Source organism: Psittacula echo (genome assembly GCF_963264785.1).
Source record: "Psittacula echo genome assembly, chromosome: 4".
Taxonomy (NCBI): Eukaryota; Metazoa; Chordata; class Aves; order Psittaciformes; family Psittacidae; genus Psittacula; species Psittacula echo.
The window spans coordinates 6,419,820-6,436,305 of record NC_137738.1 but is presented as its reverse complement, the minus strand read 5'-3'; the positions used below and the strand labels follow the sequence as shown (position 1 = coordinate 6,436,305).

The 16,486-nt window shown below is 51.9% G+C and overlaps 1 protein-coding gene across 1 annotated transcript in view; it reads left to right on the top strand.

The window, feature by feature from the left end:
* Positions 1-16,486, top strand: part of LOC308220192 (phosphofurin acidic cluster sorting protein 2-like) — a gene marked incomplete at its 5' end in the record, with an annotated part of 42,753 nt that overhangs the window by 15,405 nt on the left and 10,862 nt on the right. The window contains 5 exons of the mRNA XM_080615985.1: positions 8,929-9,016; positions 14,623-14,712; positions 15,069-15,194; positions 15,379-15,541; positions 15,630-15,721. Of these exons, the coding sequence (XP_080472111.1) occupies positions 8,929-9,016; positions 14,623-14,712; positions 15,069-15,194; positions 15,379-15,541; positions 15,630-15,721 (559 nt within the window). The remainder of the gene's footprint in view (positions 1-8,928; positions 9,017-14,622; positions 14,713-15,068; positions 15,195-15,378; positions 15,542-15,629; positions 15,722-16,486) is intronic.

Sequence of the window (16,486 nt, the reverse complement as noted above, 5' to 3'; positions counted from 1 at the left end):
GCACTACCAAGGTCACCACTAAGCTGTGTCACTAAGGGTTCATCTGCATCTTGCAGCAGGTCACACAGTGTTAAGTCTGTGGGTTCAGGTGAGGCGGTGGTGAGGTGTGTGCCAGGGAGGAGAAGACAAGGAATGGTAAAGCTCACCAGATGACCAACCAGCTGAGCACTTGACATGGGAAGTGCCTGTGTGCAGATGCTTGTGTGCAGTTAAGCTCTGCTGTCTGCTTGAGATGCAGCAGAACAGACAGGTGATTGCATGCTGCACTCTGGAGGCTTGAGAGTGTTCCCTTCGATGATTGTGAGGGTGGGTGGTGGTGGCTGTCCCCATTTCTGAAGAAACATCTTGTAGGTCCCTGGCTGTGTGTTGGAGACTTTCAGGCCAGGAGTGCATGGTGGGGAAGGGAAGCTTTCTCCTACTGTCTGATATTTTGTTTTGAGAAAGGAAATGATTTCTAGGCAACAACTTGAGGAACCATCTCTGGATCCAGGGAGAGCTGTTCAGGATGGGAATTGGAGCTCTTCAAAAGCTGCGACTTTGCTTCTAAGTGTAAAGACTCAGGTGCTGTTTAATGCAACAATGAAGTTGTTGAGTTTGAGCTTTGCAAATATTCAATTCAGCTCCAGTGAATGAGCATCGGACACTGTTGCTGGAGGAGTTATTCCAGGAATCAGGCTCCTGCTTTGTCTGTCTGTTGGAAGGAGTTACACCCAGTTGCTGATGGGGAGGCACTTCTTTAGCCAGGTAGTCTTTTGTTCTCTTGACAAACCTCACAAAAAGGGCAGTACATTTCCGAGGTGGCTCAATACCAGCCCGGGTGATTTTGTTACTGTTGAGGGATGGACCATTTTTCCCAGGGTTTTTGGTGGATTGCCACTTTCTGGTTGCTCAGCAAATACAGTGTCTCTGTATTGCTCTCCAGGAGCTTGGGCCAGACAGACCTTTAAGGCTAATGTCTCTCCTAATCTTAAACATGGAAAAAACCCCAGTGGGAAGCCTTACATGGTGAGCCTTAGGAGGTGACATGTTAGATCCCAACACTGAATGGTTTTCTAATCAATATCGTCTCAAATATCAGCTTTTTAATTCCCCCCCCCCCCCCCCCCCAAAGAATACGTTTTGTTTGGCATCTTTCATCTCCTGCAGTGCAAGTAGCACATGGCCCAACGCTGTTGTGTGAGCTCCTATCACAGCACAGCCAGCGCTGTCAATAGGAATCTTATGCGGCAGGCTGCAGGACTCAGCACAGGACCAAACAGGGGATATAAAAGTACTTGAATAAAGCAAATAACGGCATCTTGCTGAAGCTCTGTTAGCAGTGTGGCATGCTGAAGGAGAGAAAGGTGAGAGGCACCTCAAATTGCTGCTGTCTCACCTTAACTGGAAGCTCTGCTGAGCTGCATGCCTGTGCTGGGGTGCTGGGTTGGCAATGAAAGTGCTTCCTGTGGGTGACTCAGGCATTGGGTTGTTTCAAAAGAAGGTGGGAGAGCTTTATTCCTTTCTCAGGCCAAATGCCAAGTCCAATGTACCTACTCAGCATGATAGCTTGGATAGTATGGATTGACAGCTTTGCACTGGCACCCCTTCCCTGGCAGTGCTTCCAGCACATGCCTATGTGGCAAGCCATCTCAGTGCTGGCCTGGAAGGAAGCAGCTCATTATAATTTTGGTTCATTTTTGTTGGATTTGCAGATTGAGTCAGTTCATCATGTGCTTGAGCCCAAAAACCAGCCATGTGCTGGGCTGCATCCCCAGAGCGTGAGCAGCAGGTCGAGGGAGGGGATTCTCCCCTTCTGCTCTGCTCTGTTGAGACCCCCCCTGCAGTCCTGTGCCCAGCTCTGGGGCAACAACACAAGAGGGATGTGGAGCTGCTGGAGCGAAACCAGAGGAGGCCATGGAGATGCTCTGAGGGCTGAAGCAGCTCTGCTGTGGAGCCAAGCTGAGAGCTGGGCTGGTTCAACCTGGAGAAGAGAAAGCTCCTTAAAGGGAGACCTTAGAGCAGCTCCAGTGCCTAAAGGAGTTAAGAAGAAATCTGGAGATGGGCTTTGGACAAGGGCCTGTAGGGACAGGACAAGGGGGAATGGCTTTAACCTGACAGAGGGGAGATTGAGATGAGACATTAGGAAGAAGCTCTTCCCTGTGAGGGTGCTGAGGCGCTGGCACAGGGTGCCCAGAGAAGCTGTGGCTGCCCCATCCCTGGCACTGTTCAAGGCCAGGTTGGACAGGGCTTGAAGCAACCTGGTCTAGTGGAAGGTGTCCCTGCCCGTGGCAGGGGGTTGGAACTGGATGAGCTTTAAGGTCCTTTCCAACCCAAACCAGTCTGGGATTCTGTGATTATGTAGCCACCAAACCTAGGAGTAGAGGTGGCTGTAACTGGTGCAGGGGCTTTCCATAGTACTGTGCCTGATGTCTGTCCTAACAGCTTCATTGTCACCTGTATCTTCTGGATTTTTCTTCATACCTCATAGCTGCTCACGTTGCTGGCTTAAATCTCATTTCTTGCAAGCAGAGCCAAGGCACATCTCTTGTGTTTCCTCTGCCAGTAGAACGTGTGCATGTGGGGGGTTTATTATGCTTTGTAAGTGTTCAGTTGCAGAGCTTTTGCATCCCGCAGCATCACCAAAAGTGACAGTCAAATTGGGGTACTGCGGAGGGAGGCAGAAGTAGTGCTGACAGAAATGCAAATGGTAGATGAGTCTCATGTTTCGGGTTATCTCTGGAATCATTTGTACTTTCTACATGGCAGTTCCAATGAGTTGGAGGGACTGACAGGAGCAATTGCATTAAGCCTACTCACATGTTAATACTGTGAGCCCGAGCGATGCTGAGGCTTAAGCCAGGTGTTGAACATCAGGCCCTGAAGCTCAAGCTTTGAGAGATGAGCTAAGCCAGGAGAAAGGGAAAATACCCAGTTTCATTTTGGGGATTTTGGGAACTGCTGAAGACTGCTGTGCTCTGAATTGGTGTCAGCCCTTATGGAGTGGTTCTGAGGACTACTCACCGCAGCAGGTCTGGTTTTATGGTTTTACTGCCTGTTGTGCTGAAGCAGCTCAGGCTGCTTTCTAAGAGAGAACCGGCTTTGTTGCACATTGGCACGTGTGCTGCTCTGAATCCCCTGTGTGTAGTTCTCAAAGATCTCCAATGTGTTGTTCCCTCAGATGGACAAACCTGGGGAATCATGATCCAAAGATCTGCCTTATGATACCTCCATAGTCTGGCTTCACACTGCACGTCCCAGCTGCTCCGGTGTCCCTTGGAGATTGTCTGTGCACAAGGCTGAGCTGGGTTGATTTTACTTAGGCTTGCAAGCCAGAGAGCAGAATAACTGGTTGTCATGCAGGCTGCTAGAAGGTCTTTGATGTCTGGATTTTCAGAGCATGGTGGTCTCCAGTGGCATGGATTTATGGAGTCGCTGTGGCAACCTGCATAGATTCCCCCAAGGCCCAGCCGGCTTCCTGGCTTCCCAATCAGCTAATTGTGAGAGAGAAGTGGGAGCTGGGCTGTGGGGCAGTTTGATGCCGGACAAGCAGAGCAGCCTCCGCAGGGATAGGGGCAGGAAGCACCCCCTTCCCACAGAGCATGTACACCCTGTCTTTCCTCTCTCCAGCTGGGCACATCAGCAAGAGCCGCTGCCTCCCTGCAGCCTCCCTCCTGCCTTTGCTTGCTCATTCCTGCTGTAGCTCAAGTTGTTTTCTCCCAGGCATAATGCATTTAGGTCAGAGTAACCTAAGCCACAATTTGAATCAAATTATTTAAAGGAATAAGAAAACTTAGGCTGTTTTCATTTTAGGTGGAAAAAATACGACTCTTGAAACCCTTGCTTCAAGGGAACTCATTCCTCTAGAGTTGGTTTTAGTGGAGTGTAGTTCAAACAGGTAAGCCCTTGAAGGCAGAATCTTTAAAGCTCCTAAGCTAATTTAGGACTTGATGCTTCTTAGCTGAGTTCCTCCCTGGAGCACACAGACTGTGCAGCACACCGTCCCCTCGCTCCTGTGTGTTCAGCATGCAGCACTGTTGGCTCCACATATCCCTAAAGCTTCTGAAGCTCAAATGCCTTCTCAGAAGGATGCTCACAGGGCCCGGGGTGGAGATCTCTTTGAGCATAACAATGTGAATCACCAGGGAGAAAATGAAACTTCCCATTTTGTGAGGATGTTTTCTAACAGATAAGCAGCAGATTAATTAAATGGTAGGCACAGCTGTAATACAGGGAAATTAAGGGTTGGAGAGATAAGAGTATCTTTTTGTTTCTTTTAAATTGAATTTTAAACACATCCTTATTATTATGCATCGTGGGGTATTATGTGCATATCTGAACTGAGATTTTCTTGCCTTCTCTTCAGGATCTGATCACCTATCCCATAACAGTCTTGTTTTCATGTTTCTTGTCAGGTGCCCAGCACCACTGTGTGTTTTATGTTCAGAACAAGCTACACATGCAGTTTTCATCCAGAGTTCTTCCTGTACAACTGCATCACTGATATCTTTTATACTTGATTCATAAAAGCATACAGTTGTCTCCTGTTTCTGTGGAGTTTAACAGCAATTGTGGAGAAAAAACTAAGCTTACTGGAATGCTGCTTGGAGTTCCAAAACAGCAAGAGTTGCTTATGTTTTGGGCTTTATATGCAGGGGTCTGGACAGGCTGGATCCATGGGCTGTGGCCAGTGGTGTGAGGTTCAACAAGGCAAAGTGCTGGGTCCTGTCCTTGGGTCACAACAACCCCATGCAAGGCTCCAGGCTTGGGAAGAGTGGCTGGAAAGCTGGTCATGGAAAAGGACTTGGGGGTGCTGATTGATGGAGCTGAACTTGAGCAGCAGATGCAGTCACCATCCCTGGAAGTGTTCATACGCCATGTAGACGAGGCCCTCAGTGCCATGTGTTAGTGGCAGCCTTGGCAGTGCTGGGGAATGGTTGGACTGAATGATCCTGAAGGGCTTTTCCAGCCTGGTTGATTCTGTGATTTGCAGTCCAGGCTCCAAAGCACGTGGGAGCTCCCAGTCCACAGCGGGGCTGGGCCAGGAGGTGGCATTTTTCAGAGGGAAGCAGTCCTCAGGTCAGGAGGTGGCACTCAGGTTACATGTTGGCTGGAGCTTTCTCTTTGTCAGCTGTGTACAGCATCCCACATGGAGCCATCCTGGAAATGAGCAGAGCAGCAAGAGCTTGGAGAGATGCTGCCATGCACTTGCCATTGCAGCCACCTCCAGCCTGCACAGGACAGCTCAGCAGCCTGGAGGGGGCGAGCACATGTGCTGTGGAGCAATGGCTGCAGGCCTGAGCAGTGGGAATCCTGGCAGCTTTGCTGGGTCAGTGTCATTGCTGTCTGTGCTTAGCTGGGGATGCTGGAGAACAGGGAATGCTCCTGATGGGGTGTACGGCCTTGGCCAAGGATTCCTGTGAGAGCTGTTTTTCCATTGCAGCCAGGCCTGTTCTGACCCCATCTGGGATGCCATGACCTCTGCAGTGGCACTGGACAAGCCATGTACCCTCATGCCAATGCTTCATGGCCCTCCTGCTTGGAATAGCCCACCCTTCTGACTACGCCATGAGCAGCAGCCAACCAGAGGGATCTCAGTGTTGGCTCTTGTCCTGAGCAGCCATTCTGCCAGGAGAAATGCAGTGTTACAGCAGTTCTGCACCTTAGGAGTTCACATGCGGGCAGTTCAGGTTTGCACTGCCTGCATGGTAATGTTTTGGCAGCACAGAAGCAGCCGAAAGCCTGGAGCAGATGTAGCTTTTTGGAAAGACAAGTCCTACACCCCCTGAGCACAGCAGTGCTGCGGCTCTGTCTGCCTCTCCTTGCATGGCTCCCTGTGCCCCGTGTGCTCTCAGTAACACATCTTGGCTGATCTCTTTTCAACCAGGGATTTCCAAAAGCATAACCTGTTAAAATCCTGGGAAGGAAACAGTCGCTGGTCCAAGAGCAGCTTTGGCTACAATTTGGCTGCAGCTCTCAGCTGTCAGTTCTGAAAGCCCTGGGGAAGGGAATGGTTTTGCACATCATGTGAGGCATTTAGAAAGAGATTCTCCCAGGTAAATCCAGCAGATCTGTCATGCTGAGTGAATCTTATGTCTTGCAGACAAAAACCAGTGAACCCATTCCCTGGCTGTGCTCAATCCTCCCTCATACCTGGCTGCTTTCACCTCTGATGATCACTAGTAGCTACTGCTGCTGGCTGAGACATGCACATGGTCTCTTGATGTTCCTTCTCTGAGCCTCCTCATCTTGTAAGTGCGTTTGACCCACCCTGGGGGTCTGCTATGCCTTGTCCTAACTGTTGTATCTCTTTGGGGCGTCACCTGCTCTTTCCTGTGCACCTTTAGTGGGTGGCTGTGCTGCCCCAGTGGTGTTGCAATACTATGAAATACATATCTGAGGGCAGAGGAGTGCTACGAGCCCGCAGTGGGAGAGCAGGCTCTGTGCAGGAGGCCTCTGAGTGGCAGGCAGAGCTCCTGGACAGATCTGTGTGAGGTCCCTGCCGTGGGAAAGCTGCTTCTGAATATGTTTAATGGAGCAGCTGGGTGCTGCAAGCTCAGAGACAAGCCGCTGCCCAAGCCAGGGCTGTTCTGAGATCATCTGCAGAGAGATTAAAGAGCTGTTAGGCACTCTTCTCAGGGCTAATCGGAGCAGAACATGCCTGGTAAATGTGGGCAGTGAGATGCTGATGTTTGATGCAGGTAAGAGTGGACTGCCCAGGCAGGTGAGGGCAGCAGGGGCTGTTAGGAGGGGCTTCTCTCCTATGAAGATAGGAAAAACTGAACAAATGAGGTGCTCTAATGCAGTATAGTGGTGCTGAGGTCCTATTTAATGTGCTGAGCTGGCCTCTTTGAAAAGAGGCTACAGCCTGTCTTGAATGGCCACCCCAAGGACATGTGCTCCATGAGGCTGGGAGCAGGACTCTAGGCAGCCGTGAGCAGCAGCAAGGTGGATGTATCTGCTTGCAGGATGCTGTTTTCTTCCCTTCGTCCTGTCTCAGGGTGCAGCCTTGCTCATGGTGATATGTACCCTGCTGGCATTGGCATCTTTTGCTGTTCCCAGCATGCCTTTGCTCTCTGTCCTTTTCCCACCCTGTGCTGTTATAACCCTCAGAGATAAAAGGAAGAAGACTCTCTGCTGCTTCTCCCAAGCTTTGGCCTTGGGTTTGGTCTGTCTAGAGGCACTTGGCAGGAGGTGGGATGATGGAAGGGACCAGGAATAGACTTATGGGAAAACAGGCTGGATTTCCTAAGGCAGACAGAGCCATAAGCTGTGAAATGCTTTACAGGAAACGAAAGGACATAGTAACCTGGCCAATTCTGTCTTCTTGTCCCTCGTGCTTTGGGATTTGATTTGGAAAGGTTACTTGGGATGAGCCAACCCTACTGCAATTTGCAGTGACAGAAGTGTGCTCTGGATCCAGCAGCAGAGCAGATGTGTGCTTTTGGTAGCCAGGGTACTGGAGAGCCAAAATACTTCTTTCACGGCAAGGAGAGGACTCCTGGTCAGCACCAGGGCTGGTGTGCTGCACACGACTGTGCATAGCTCAGCTGGGGGATGCGATCTACAGCAAGCCTTTGGTAGCCCTGGCCCTAGGTCTCTCCATAGGGAGTCCAGGAGGGTGCTATCTCATGGCCTTTGGCTCTGCATCCTTCCATGCTACACCACTGCAGCTCGCTTTACCTGCCCTTCCCAGGCTGCAGCAGTTGAAGTTGCTGGAGGCAGAGAGGCAGCGTGTGCCAGCAAGTGCTCTGTCACACTTCCCCTTGGGAGGCTCTCAAGCAGTCACTTCTCATCCCAGTTCATCTTACAGCATGTGATTGGCCTGATCATCCTGGTGCCAGAGCTGCAGGGCCTGATGAAGAACCTGCTGCTGTCCCAGTTCATCGCTCCTGTTTGCTGGCAACAGGGACTTGCTTTCTGAAAGTGGAGTAGGTCTCTCCTCCCCTCTGCACACAGCAGTGGTGTCTTATGCATACAACCACTGACAGCTCAGGAAGTGCCTTGGCTTCAGGGAAAGATTCCAGGGACAGCGATTCCACCACTGTCCCCAGGTTGTAGCCTCAAGCTGCACCAGGGGGAGGTTTAGGCTGGATATTGGGAACAATTCCTTCCCCAGAGGGCAGTCAGGCATTGGAACAGGCTGCCCAGGGCAGTGCTGGAATCACCGTCCCTGGAAGTGCTCACAAGCCGTGTAGACGAGGCCCTCAGTGCCATGGGTTAGTGATGGCCTTGGCAGGGCTTGGGGAATGGTCGGACTTGGTGATATTGCAAGTCTTTTCCGACCTGGCTGATTCTATGATAGGTCCTCACAAGTAGGCTCAGTGGGAGCCCTGCTTTAGGCTCCTGGGCAGGAGCTGGGGGAAGCTGCCATCTCGCAGGCACTGACTGATCCTTCCAGCAGCACCAGTAGCTCTTCTCACTCGGCCTCAGGCTCCTTCGTGGGCTTTTCCTGGCAGGGCTGGGGGCTGTCAGGGTGGCTCTGCTGCAGGAGGCTTCCTGTGTGAAGCCTCGCAGGTCAGCTCTGCGCAGCGCCGTGTGAGAAGCAGCTGAGTTGTGATGTCTGCATGGGAACATTTGCCTTAACTAAGTCCAGGATAAGAGTGGATTTAAGTGCTTTGGTTTATAAATAAACAGCACTGTCGCCAAGGTAGATTTAAGCAGAGCTGGCAACAGCCCTGCATGGGAAGGGATCTCTTTACCACATGGCCTGCTGTTGGACTTCCTGTTGCATGCTAATCCCTTAAGCCTGCTTTAGCTCTGTTAATTTTCCTTCTTTCCCTTTTTCCCCAATGGGCTGCCTCGGTGGCTCATGAGTACCAGTGCTCCTCAGCCGAGCTTGTGCCTGTGGCTGGGCCGAGCACCGGGGCTACCTTCCGAGCACCAGGTACCATGTGGCAGGGCCCCAGGGATGGTGGTGCCTGAATGTGTCCCATTCTCTCTGTCTTACAGGCTCTGCAGTCTGCGCCTCAAGAAACTCACAGTCCTCAAAGAGCTGGACAAAGAGCTGAGCTCTGTGCTTATCGCTGTGAAGATCCAGGTAGGCTTCTCACCCTGTCTGATGGCAGCAAGCCCGTCCCTGTGCCCTCTGTGAAGTGCTGATCTGCATGTCCCGTGCCTTGTGCCAACCCCTTGCTTCTTGTCTTGGTTAGCATCCTTGGAGAGATTTTGGCTCTCAGGCAGGTGGGAATGATGCCGCAGGGACAGCAGCAGACAGCTTGGTGCTAGTCTGTATCAGGGATGAATTTGGTTAGACCCTTGTACTAAGACAAAGCGTATGTTGCTTGCCTGCTTGCGTCAGCCAAGGGCCTCCTCTGCAGCTGCTGTTTGGATTTTGGAATCCCCTACCCCACCATTCTCAGCCAGCGCTGGCTGATTTCTGGCAGTGCCCTCCATCCATATCCGCTCCGTTCCTGGGAAGTGATGGGTGGGAAGGAAAGGGCACGAGGGATCAGCAGCTCTGCTTGACTCCTGCTGACATTTGCACCTTGTGATCTCACTGCTGCCTCTGCTGTTCCCTCCGTTTCTCTGTGCTTTCTCTCCACACAGCCTGGTGCCTCTACTCTGAACCAGGCAGAGGGGAGAGGGGTTTTGTCACCAAAGGGAGAGGGAATTTGCTGTCCTCCTGGTATGAGCAGTCCTCCCCACTCCCTCTCTGCAGCTGGTGCTGAAGAGATGAGTCCCTATGGGTGCAGGCATATCCTTTCTGCCTGCCAAAGGACATCATGGAAGCAAGATACCTCTTGGGTATGCTGTCCTGGCCACAGCTCCCCTAACCCAGCTGGGATGTTGGTGTCCTTCCTTTGTACTTGTCAGCTGGCAGAGAAGCTGCTGGTCCCATGGACAGCACCGTGGGGTGGGAGCTCAGCAGCTTTGCACTCCCACATTGCTCTTTGTGCCGTACATATTAGGATCTAAATCCTGGATTAGTGCTGGAAGCTGCAGTATTAGCGAAGCGGTGGGAGCCGGGGTTTGCTTCATGGCAGACCTGATTCACTGACACAGGAGGAACTGAAAGCTAAGAGGAAGAACAGCAGGAGGATGCTGTGTTCCACACACTGTTGGTCAGCATCCCACTTTGCTGGCCTTTCCATCAACTGTCTGTACGGTGCCATTCAGGAGAGCTGAGACCTGTGTCCCTTTCGTGTGTGGAAACAATCTGGGCAGGAGAAAGTTGTCTGGCTGCATCTGGAAATGCAGGGGCAATCCAGGCTGGGCTATAGATGGATCCAGGGGCTGGGAGTCAGCTGGGGCCATGACTGGGAGGGCTGGACTGGACCCTCTCTCCTTTTCATCTCCTGCACTGTCAGCCCAAGCTGGCTGTGCTTCTCTGGGCTGGGAACCTCTGGCTTCCATGCAGCCCTCCTTACATCCTCATCTGCCTCTTCTTTCATGCACTGCAAACATCAGGCTGGAAGAGGCTGCACAGTGGGACTCCATCTCTTGCATTCAGGGACTTCATTGAAACATGGTCACCCTCCCTCTGTGTGGCCACATATCTGTGGAGCAAATGGATTCATGTCCCTCACCAGGCTGCTTCCACCTGCCTGACCAGCACCAGGCAGGGCTGGGGTCTGCTGAGCCTTTCTGGGAGACAGATGGAAGCTGTAGGCAGCTCCAGCGCAGCCTGCCTACGGAATGGCCTTGGATGGATCCGTCCCTCCTGCTCCTCTCCTAGGTAACAGATGAGTCATGCTAGCAAGAAGCTGTTTGAAGGCTGCTCAGCAAGCATTGCCGTCTCCATCTTTTGGATGGAAACAGCTGAGGTATGGGATTTGTGGAGGACCTGCAAGTTCCCAAGGGGGCAGCTGGGGACAAGTGTAAAGGGAGCTAGATTTTCTCTCATTTCGGTAGTGTCTGTGTTGCATTAAGGAAGTTACCCATCAGGAAGTTGCTGCTCTGACAGGCAGATTGCACACAAACAAAGCTCTGACCCTGCCTGAGAGGGGCTGGCATCAGGACAACAGCCCCAGCTCTGGAGACAGTCTGCTCCGTGAATGTTTGTGACCCAAAGGGCAGTGTAAGCCTGCCTAGAATATCTGATCTCCTCACAGTGATTGTGCCCTTCTGGTCTAAAAAGACAGCTTCCAAGTGTGGCATGTGCTGTTCTCTGCTCCTTCATGTGAAAAGACCACTGTCAAAGGACTAAGGAAGCAATCCATGTCTACAGAACATACCCATTTCCCAGAGGTTATTTGAATAGTTAACGTCCAGTGGCTTCCAGCCTGAACTACTATGAAAAAGGAGACTTACTCTCCTACTGCTTGAGTGGTTTTTAAACCCTTATTATTTGGTTTAACAGACCAGAGATGTCAAAGCATTTCCTTTTCGTTTAGCATGGCATTAAGAGATTCAGGTATGCCTGGCTCAGCTCCATGCAAATGCGAATCTCTGTCTTGGCACTGTAACTGATTACAGTGTGAAGGGAAACGTGGTGCTCCCTCTTGGCACAGACACACACTGTAATCCAGAAACGCCCAGTCCTGAGCCGTGAATTGAGGAAACAATCCAAGAAAGAGGAAAACAAGCCCCAGCACTCCCAGCACTTGCAGCTCCTGGGGCAGGGGCTCTGGGAGGGATGCAGATCCTCCTGCAGCTGCTCTCAGGATGTGGCTGGTGACTCAGGTTTGACCCTTAGTGCTGCTGCAGGGGGATGATGGACAGAATCTCTCCGAGTCCTGCACAGAGGACCAGAATATGTTCTACAGAACAGGCCAGGCTCAGGAGCCTGTTGTCTCTGCCTGCTGCCCTGGCCCTGCTCCTTGCTGGAACTGGGGTTTTCTGCTCCTACTTGCTATGCATGGAAGGTACATGCAGTTTTCTGCCTACACTTCACTCACACTTTGTTTCTTGCAACCACTTGTAGGATTTTCCACTTGTGCCTGAGCAATCCCAGTTGCCCCCTCACTAAATTTCTTGAGGATACTCTAATAATCTATTTTCTCTCAAAATGCACCTTTAACTCAAATTCCGGGTGATGCTTGCTGCCTGCATCGCCCTGCTCTCCCATACTATGTTCTCCTTTTCCAGTTTGGTGTGCTGTTCCAGCTCAGTCTCATGCTTTGAACAAGACCCACCAGGATTTATCCCTGAAATTGGGGATTGTTGCAAGCCAGAGCTAGGCACCATGCACATGTGGATAGCAGAGAAAGCTCTCCTGTAGGTTTTCAGTCTATTGGGTAGTGAAGATCTAACCACTCTATGACTGTGTGTGTATTGATGAAAGAATGGATCTTTGGTGGAGAGTCTCTCTGCAACAGATAGCAAATAGTAAATGTGCTGAAGTAGATGACCACAGTGACCACCTGTCACCTCTTACTAAAGACTTGTTCAGGAAGGAAGTGCATTCTTGGCCAGGAAAGCTCACAGATGGCGAAGGGGATGAGCTCCACCTCCTCCAGTTTAGGAAAACCTTTCACTCCTGGCATGATGGCTGGGAACAGTGCTGCAGACAGTGTAGACTGGCCGGGCCTCTTGAAAGCCAAAAAGGGTTTCCCAAGAGCTTGTCTCTGCTTGAGTATCAGTGAGAACTGTAATGCTGCATCACTGCAAAATGTGGAGGCTTTTCTTACCTCCCCTCTCTAGGTGCTTTGGTTTTGGTTTTCCTGCCTAGCATGGGTAACACTAGCAATACAGGTGCAAAAAAAGCCTTTATCAGCACCAGCCAGGCCTGCTGGATCCTGCTTCCTATCAGCAAGCTTCCTTAGTGCTCAGACATGCCTGTGTTATTGCCATTCGCTTTGATTGCAGAGGGGATGTAACTGTGGTCTCCTTCACAGCGCCACCTGCATGCTCCTGTTGTGTCTTCTGGGGCTGCTGTCCCATTTGCATTGGAGGTCATAGAATCCCAGACGGGTTTGGTTTGGAAAGGACCTTAAAGCTCACCCAGTTCCAACCCCCTGCCGCAGGGACACCTTCCACTAGAGCAGGTTGCTCCAAGCCCTGTCCAGCCTGGCCTTGAACACTGCCAGGGATGGGGCAGCCACAGCTTCTCTGGGCACCCTGTGCCAGGGCCTCAGCACCCTCACAGGGAAGAATTTCTTCCTAATGTCTCATCTCAATCTCCCCTCTGTTAGGTTAAAGCCATTCCCCCTTGTCCTGTCCCTACAGGCCCTTGTCAAAAGCCCCTCTCCAGCTTTCTTGTCATCCCTTTAGGCACTGGAAGCTGCTCTAAGGTGCCCCTGAAGCCTTCTCTTGTCCAGGCTGAACCAGCCCAGCTCTCTCAGCCTGTCTCCACAGCAGAGCTGCTCCAGCCCTCAGAGCATCTTCATGGCCTCCTCTGGACTTGCTCCAACAGCTCCATGTCCCTCTTTTTGGCTTGTGTTGAGATGAAGAGCTGGGGGCTCTAACCTCACCTCACTTTAGCCAAATCTGGGATTTGGCTGAGTTGCTGAAGGGTCTCTGGCCATGGGTAACTTAGGATCCTACTGGCCACGGCATCTGCCAGGATAAAGCTGGGAAGGGGATGGAGATGCAATGAGGTTCTGGGAAGGACCCAATTCCTTTGTGCTGCTGTGCCTATTTGTTTAGCTTTGACCCATCTGCTCACAAGCTCACAGTGTAAATGAAGGAGTGTTCACAACAGCCATGGTAACTGATTCTCAACAGCAGCTGTGCTGGCCTAGCCTGTTGCCTCCCTAAATCAATGTCTCAGCTTGCTGGCCCATTCCCAAGGAGGCAGGAGAGAGTGAGGAACCACCATGAGCTATTTTATACTTGGAACTGGTCCCACAGCCCTGGAGTGACACGGTTAGTAAGTACAGGCCTTCTGGGGAGTGTGAGTTGTGCCACCCTACAACCAAGAGAGCCTGGTGCATGCAGGCAGCATTTTTCATCCCCAAGTCATTCGGTGTCTCTGTCAGCAGCCAAGCTGTGCAGATAGTAAAGACAGAACAGAACTGCAGAATCAACCAGGTTGGAAAAGACCTTCAAGATCACCCAGTCCAGCCGTTCCCCAGCACTGCCAAGGCCACCACTAACCCATGGCACTGAGGGCCTCATCTACACGGTTTGTGAACACTTCCAGGGACAGTGATTCCAGCACTGCCCTGGGCAGCCTGTTCCAATGCCTGACTGCCCTCTGGGGAAGGAATTGTTCCCAATATCCAGTGTAAACCTCCCCCTGGTGCAGCTTGAGGCTGTTTCCTCTTGTCCCATCCCTTGTTCCTTGGGAGCAGAGCCCAGCCCCCTCCTGGCTCCATCCTCCTTTCAGGCAGTTGTAGGGAGTGATAAGGACCCCCCTGAGCCTTCTCTTCTCCACACTAACCCCCCCCCAGGTCCCTCAGCCGTTCCTCATCACACTTGTGCTCCAGACCCTTCACCAGCTCCTTTGCCCTTCTCTGGACCTGCTCCAGAGAAGTAAAGGAAAGAGTTGGAGTGAACACGTGGTTCAAGTGCCTCTCTTACTGCCCTCCTGGGGCAAAGAACCATTTATATGCATGGAGCGATAAGGATTGTTGTTCAAGGAAAAGGCTAGAAGGAGTTTTCTGAGACACAGCTGGGCAAGTGGTGTGGAACAGAACAGAGTCAAGACACTGACTCTTTCCTTGGGGACTGTGAACACCAGTGACTTGTGTGTGTGATGCACTGGAGTGCCTGGCCAAGATGCTCCAGCTTAGCTGTGTGCATCTGCCTGTCTTGTTGTAGGGTTCAAAGCGAGTCCTGAGATCAAATGAATACGTCCTCCCGCCTGGTGGCCTGATGGAGACCGAGCTGGAGCTGACCTTCTCACTGCAGGTACCTTGTGTTGCCTGGTTACTTGGGTCCCTCATGCTCCCCTCACCTCAGCAAGCACGGCTTTGGGGGTTCAGTGTGAAGGGGGCAGCCTCTAAGGAGGGGGCTCCTGTGGTTGCCCATGCTCAGATCACAACAGCACAGATTCCTGCTGCTGGCCAGCTGCTCCATTGCTTCAGGGGTGGTTATGCTGGGCATGGGGATTTAGAGAATGATGTGGAGTGGAGGTGGCCTTTGAGGGGCACTTTAAAGTTCAGCAGGTCAGATCCTGCTGTGCATCAGCACTAGGAAGGAGGTTTTTACCTGTGTGTCACACTGAGCCCTGCCCTCATGCTGCCATCTTCCCTGTGCTTCCTCAGTACCCACACTTCCTCAAGAGAGATGGCAACAAGCTACAGATCATGCTGCAGCGGAGGAAGAGGTACAAGAACCGCACAATCCTGGGCTACAAGACCCTTGCAGTGGGCATCATTAACATGGCTGAGGTATGGGGTGCTGGGAGCAGAGGGGAGTGGGACCTGGCTTCCCTGTGCCGGCACTGGGAAGGGAGCTGTGCCAGGGGCAGGTGCTTGGAGCTGGGAGTGCTCTGGCTTGTTGGGTAGCTGTAAGACGGGTGGGCTACCAGCTGCTATTGTGTCACCCTGGCAGGGGTCTTGTCTGTCTGTCTAGGTGATGCAGCACCCAACGGATGGCGGGCAGCTGCTGGGCCTCCACAGCAACATGAAGGACGTGAACATCCGAGTGGCTGAAATCAGCATCTACTCTTTGTCCAGTCAGCCCATTGACCATGAGGATGGGAACGTTCCTTCAGGTCCTAAAATCAAAGCTTCAGGTGTGTTGGTGCAACTGCCTGCCTTCACTTCACAGGAGCTGTGGCAAGCGTCATGCTTAACTGTGGCATCTGCACTGCCTGCTTTCAGATCGCTCCCCAGACATTGATAACTACTCTGAAGAAGAGGATGACAGCTTCTCCTCAGAGCAGGAAGCCAGTGATGATGCTGTGCAGGGTCAGGTAAGGGAGAACCTGGCAAGGTGGCTCATGTCCTGCTCCCATTTCTGCAGCAAGAGTCAGGGTCTTGATCACCCTGAGCCCTCTCAGCTCCCTTGTCAACAGTTGTCATGGTTTCAGAGGGCAGAGAGCCACAATACCTGGCAGCAGGAAGAACTGTGGGCTGCTGGCAAGTCCATGGTGGAGCAAGGGACTTTGGAGATCCATAGGTCTCACCCGTGTGTTCTTGGACCTGTCTGATCTGCAGCATAAAACCCCTGCTGAGTCCCCTCCATCTCGCACCATGGTTCTCTCCTGTGTCCCTGTGATAACAAACCAGATAACAGGCTCTCTGAGAGAGAGCATCGATTTTAGGAAGTACAGTCTGGGTCTGAAAATGGTCAGAGGTGGCAGACCTATCCCAGCCCTATGATAAGCTGTGCTATTGCTGTTTGCTGTCCTCTTATTGTGGTGTCTACAGTCAAGGCCAAAAAAGACTTGTGGTAGCATGGAGGTCAAGCACAGGGACAAACCCTGTTCAGAGTCCTCTACATTACTTGTTCCATCATGCTGGGTTCACACATCAGGGCCATGTCCCTGGGAGTTGTGTGTGTTGTTGAGACTGATCCCTGGAAGGACACTTTTTGGGAGCCCTGAGCTAACCCTGGAGAAGGAGAACAGGACAGCACAGGGTGGCTAGTGAGTGCAGAGAGGAGAGTTTTAGGTTGTAACAAGAATTGGTGCAGAAAGCTGCGGTATCTTCTCTGCATACTGCTGGAACATGTCCCT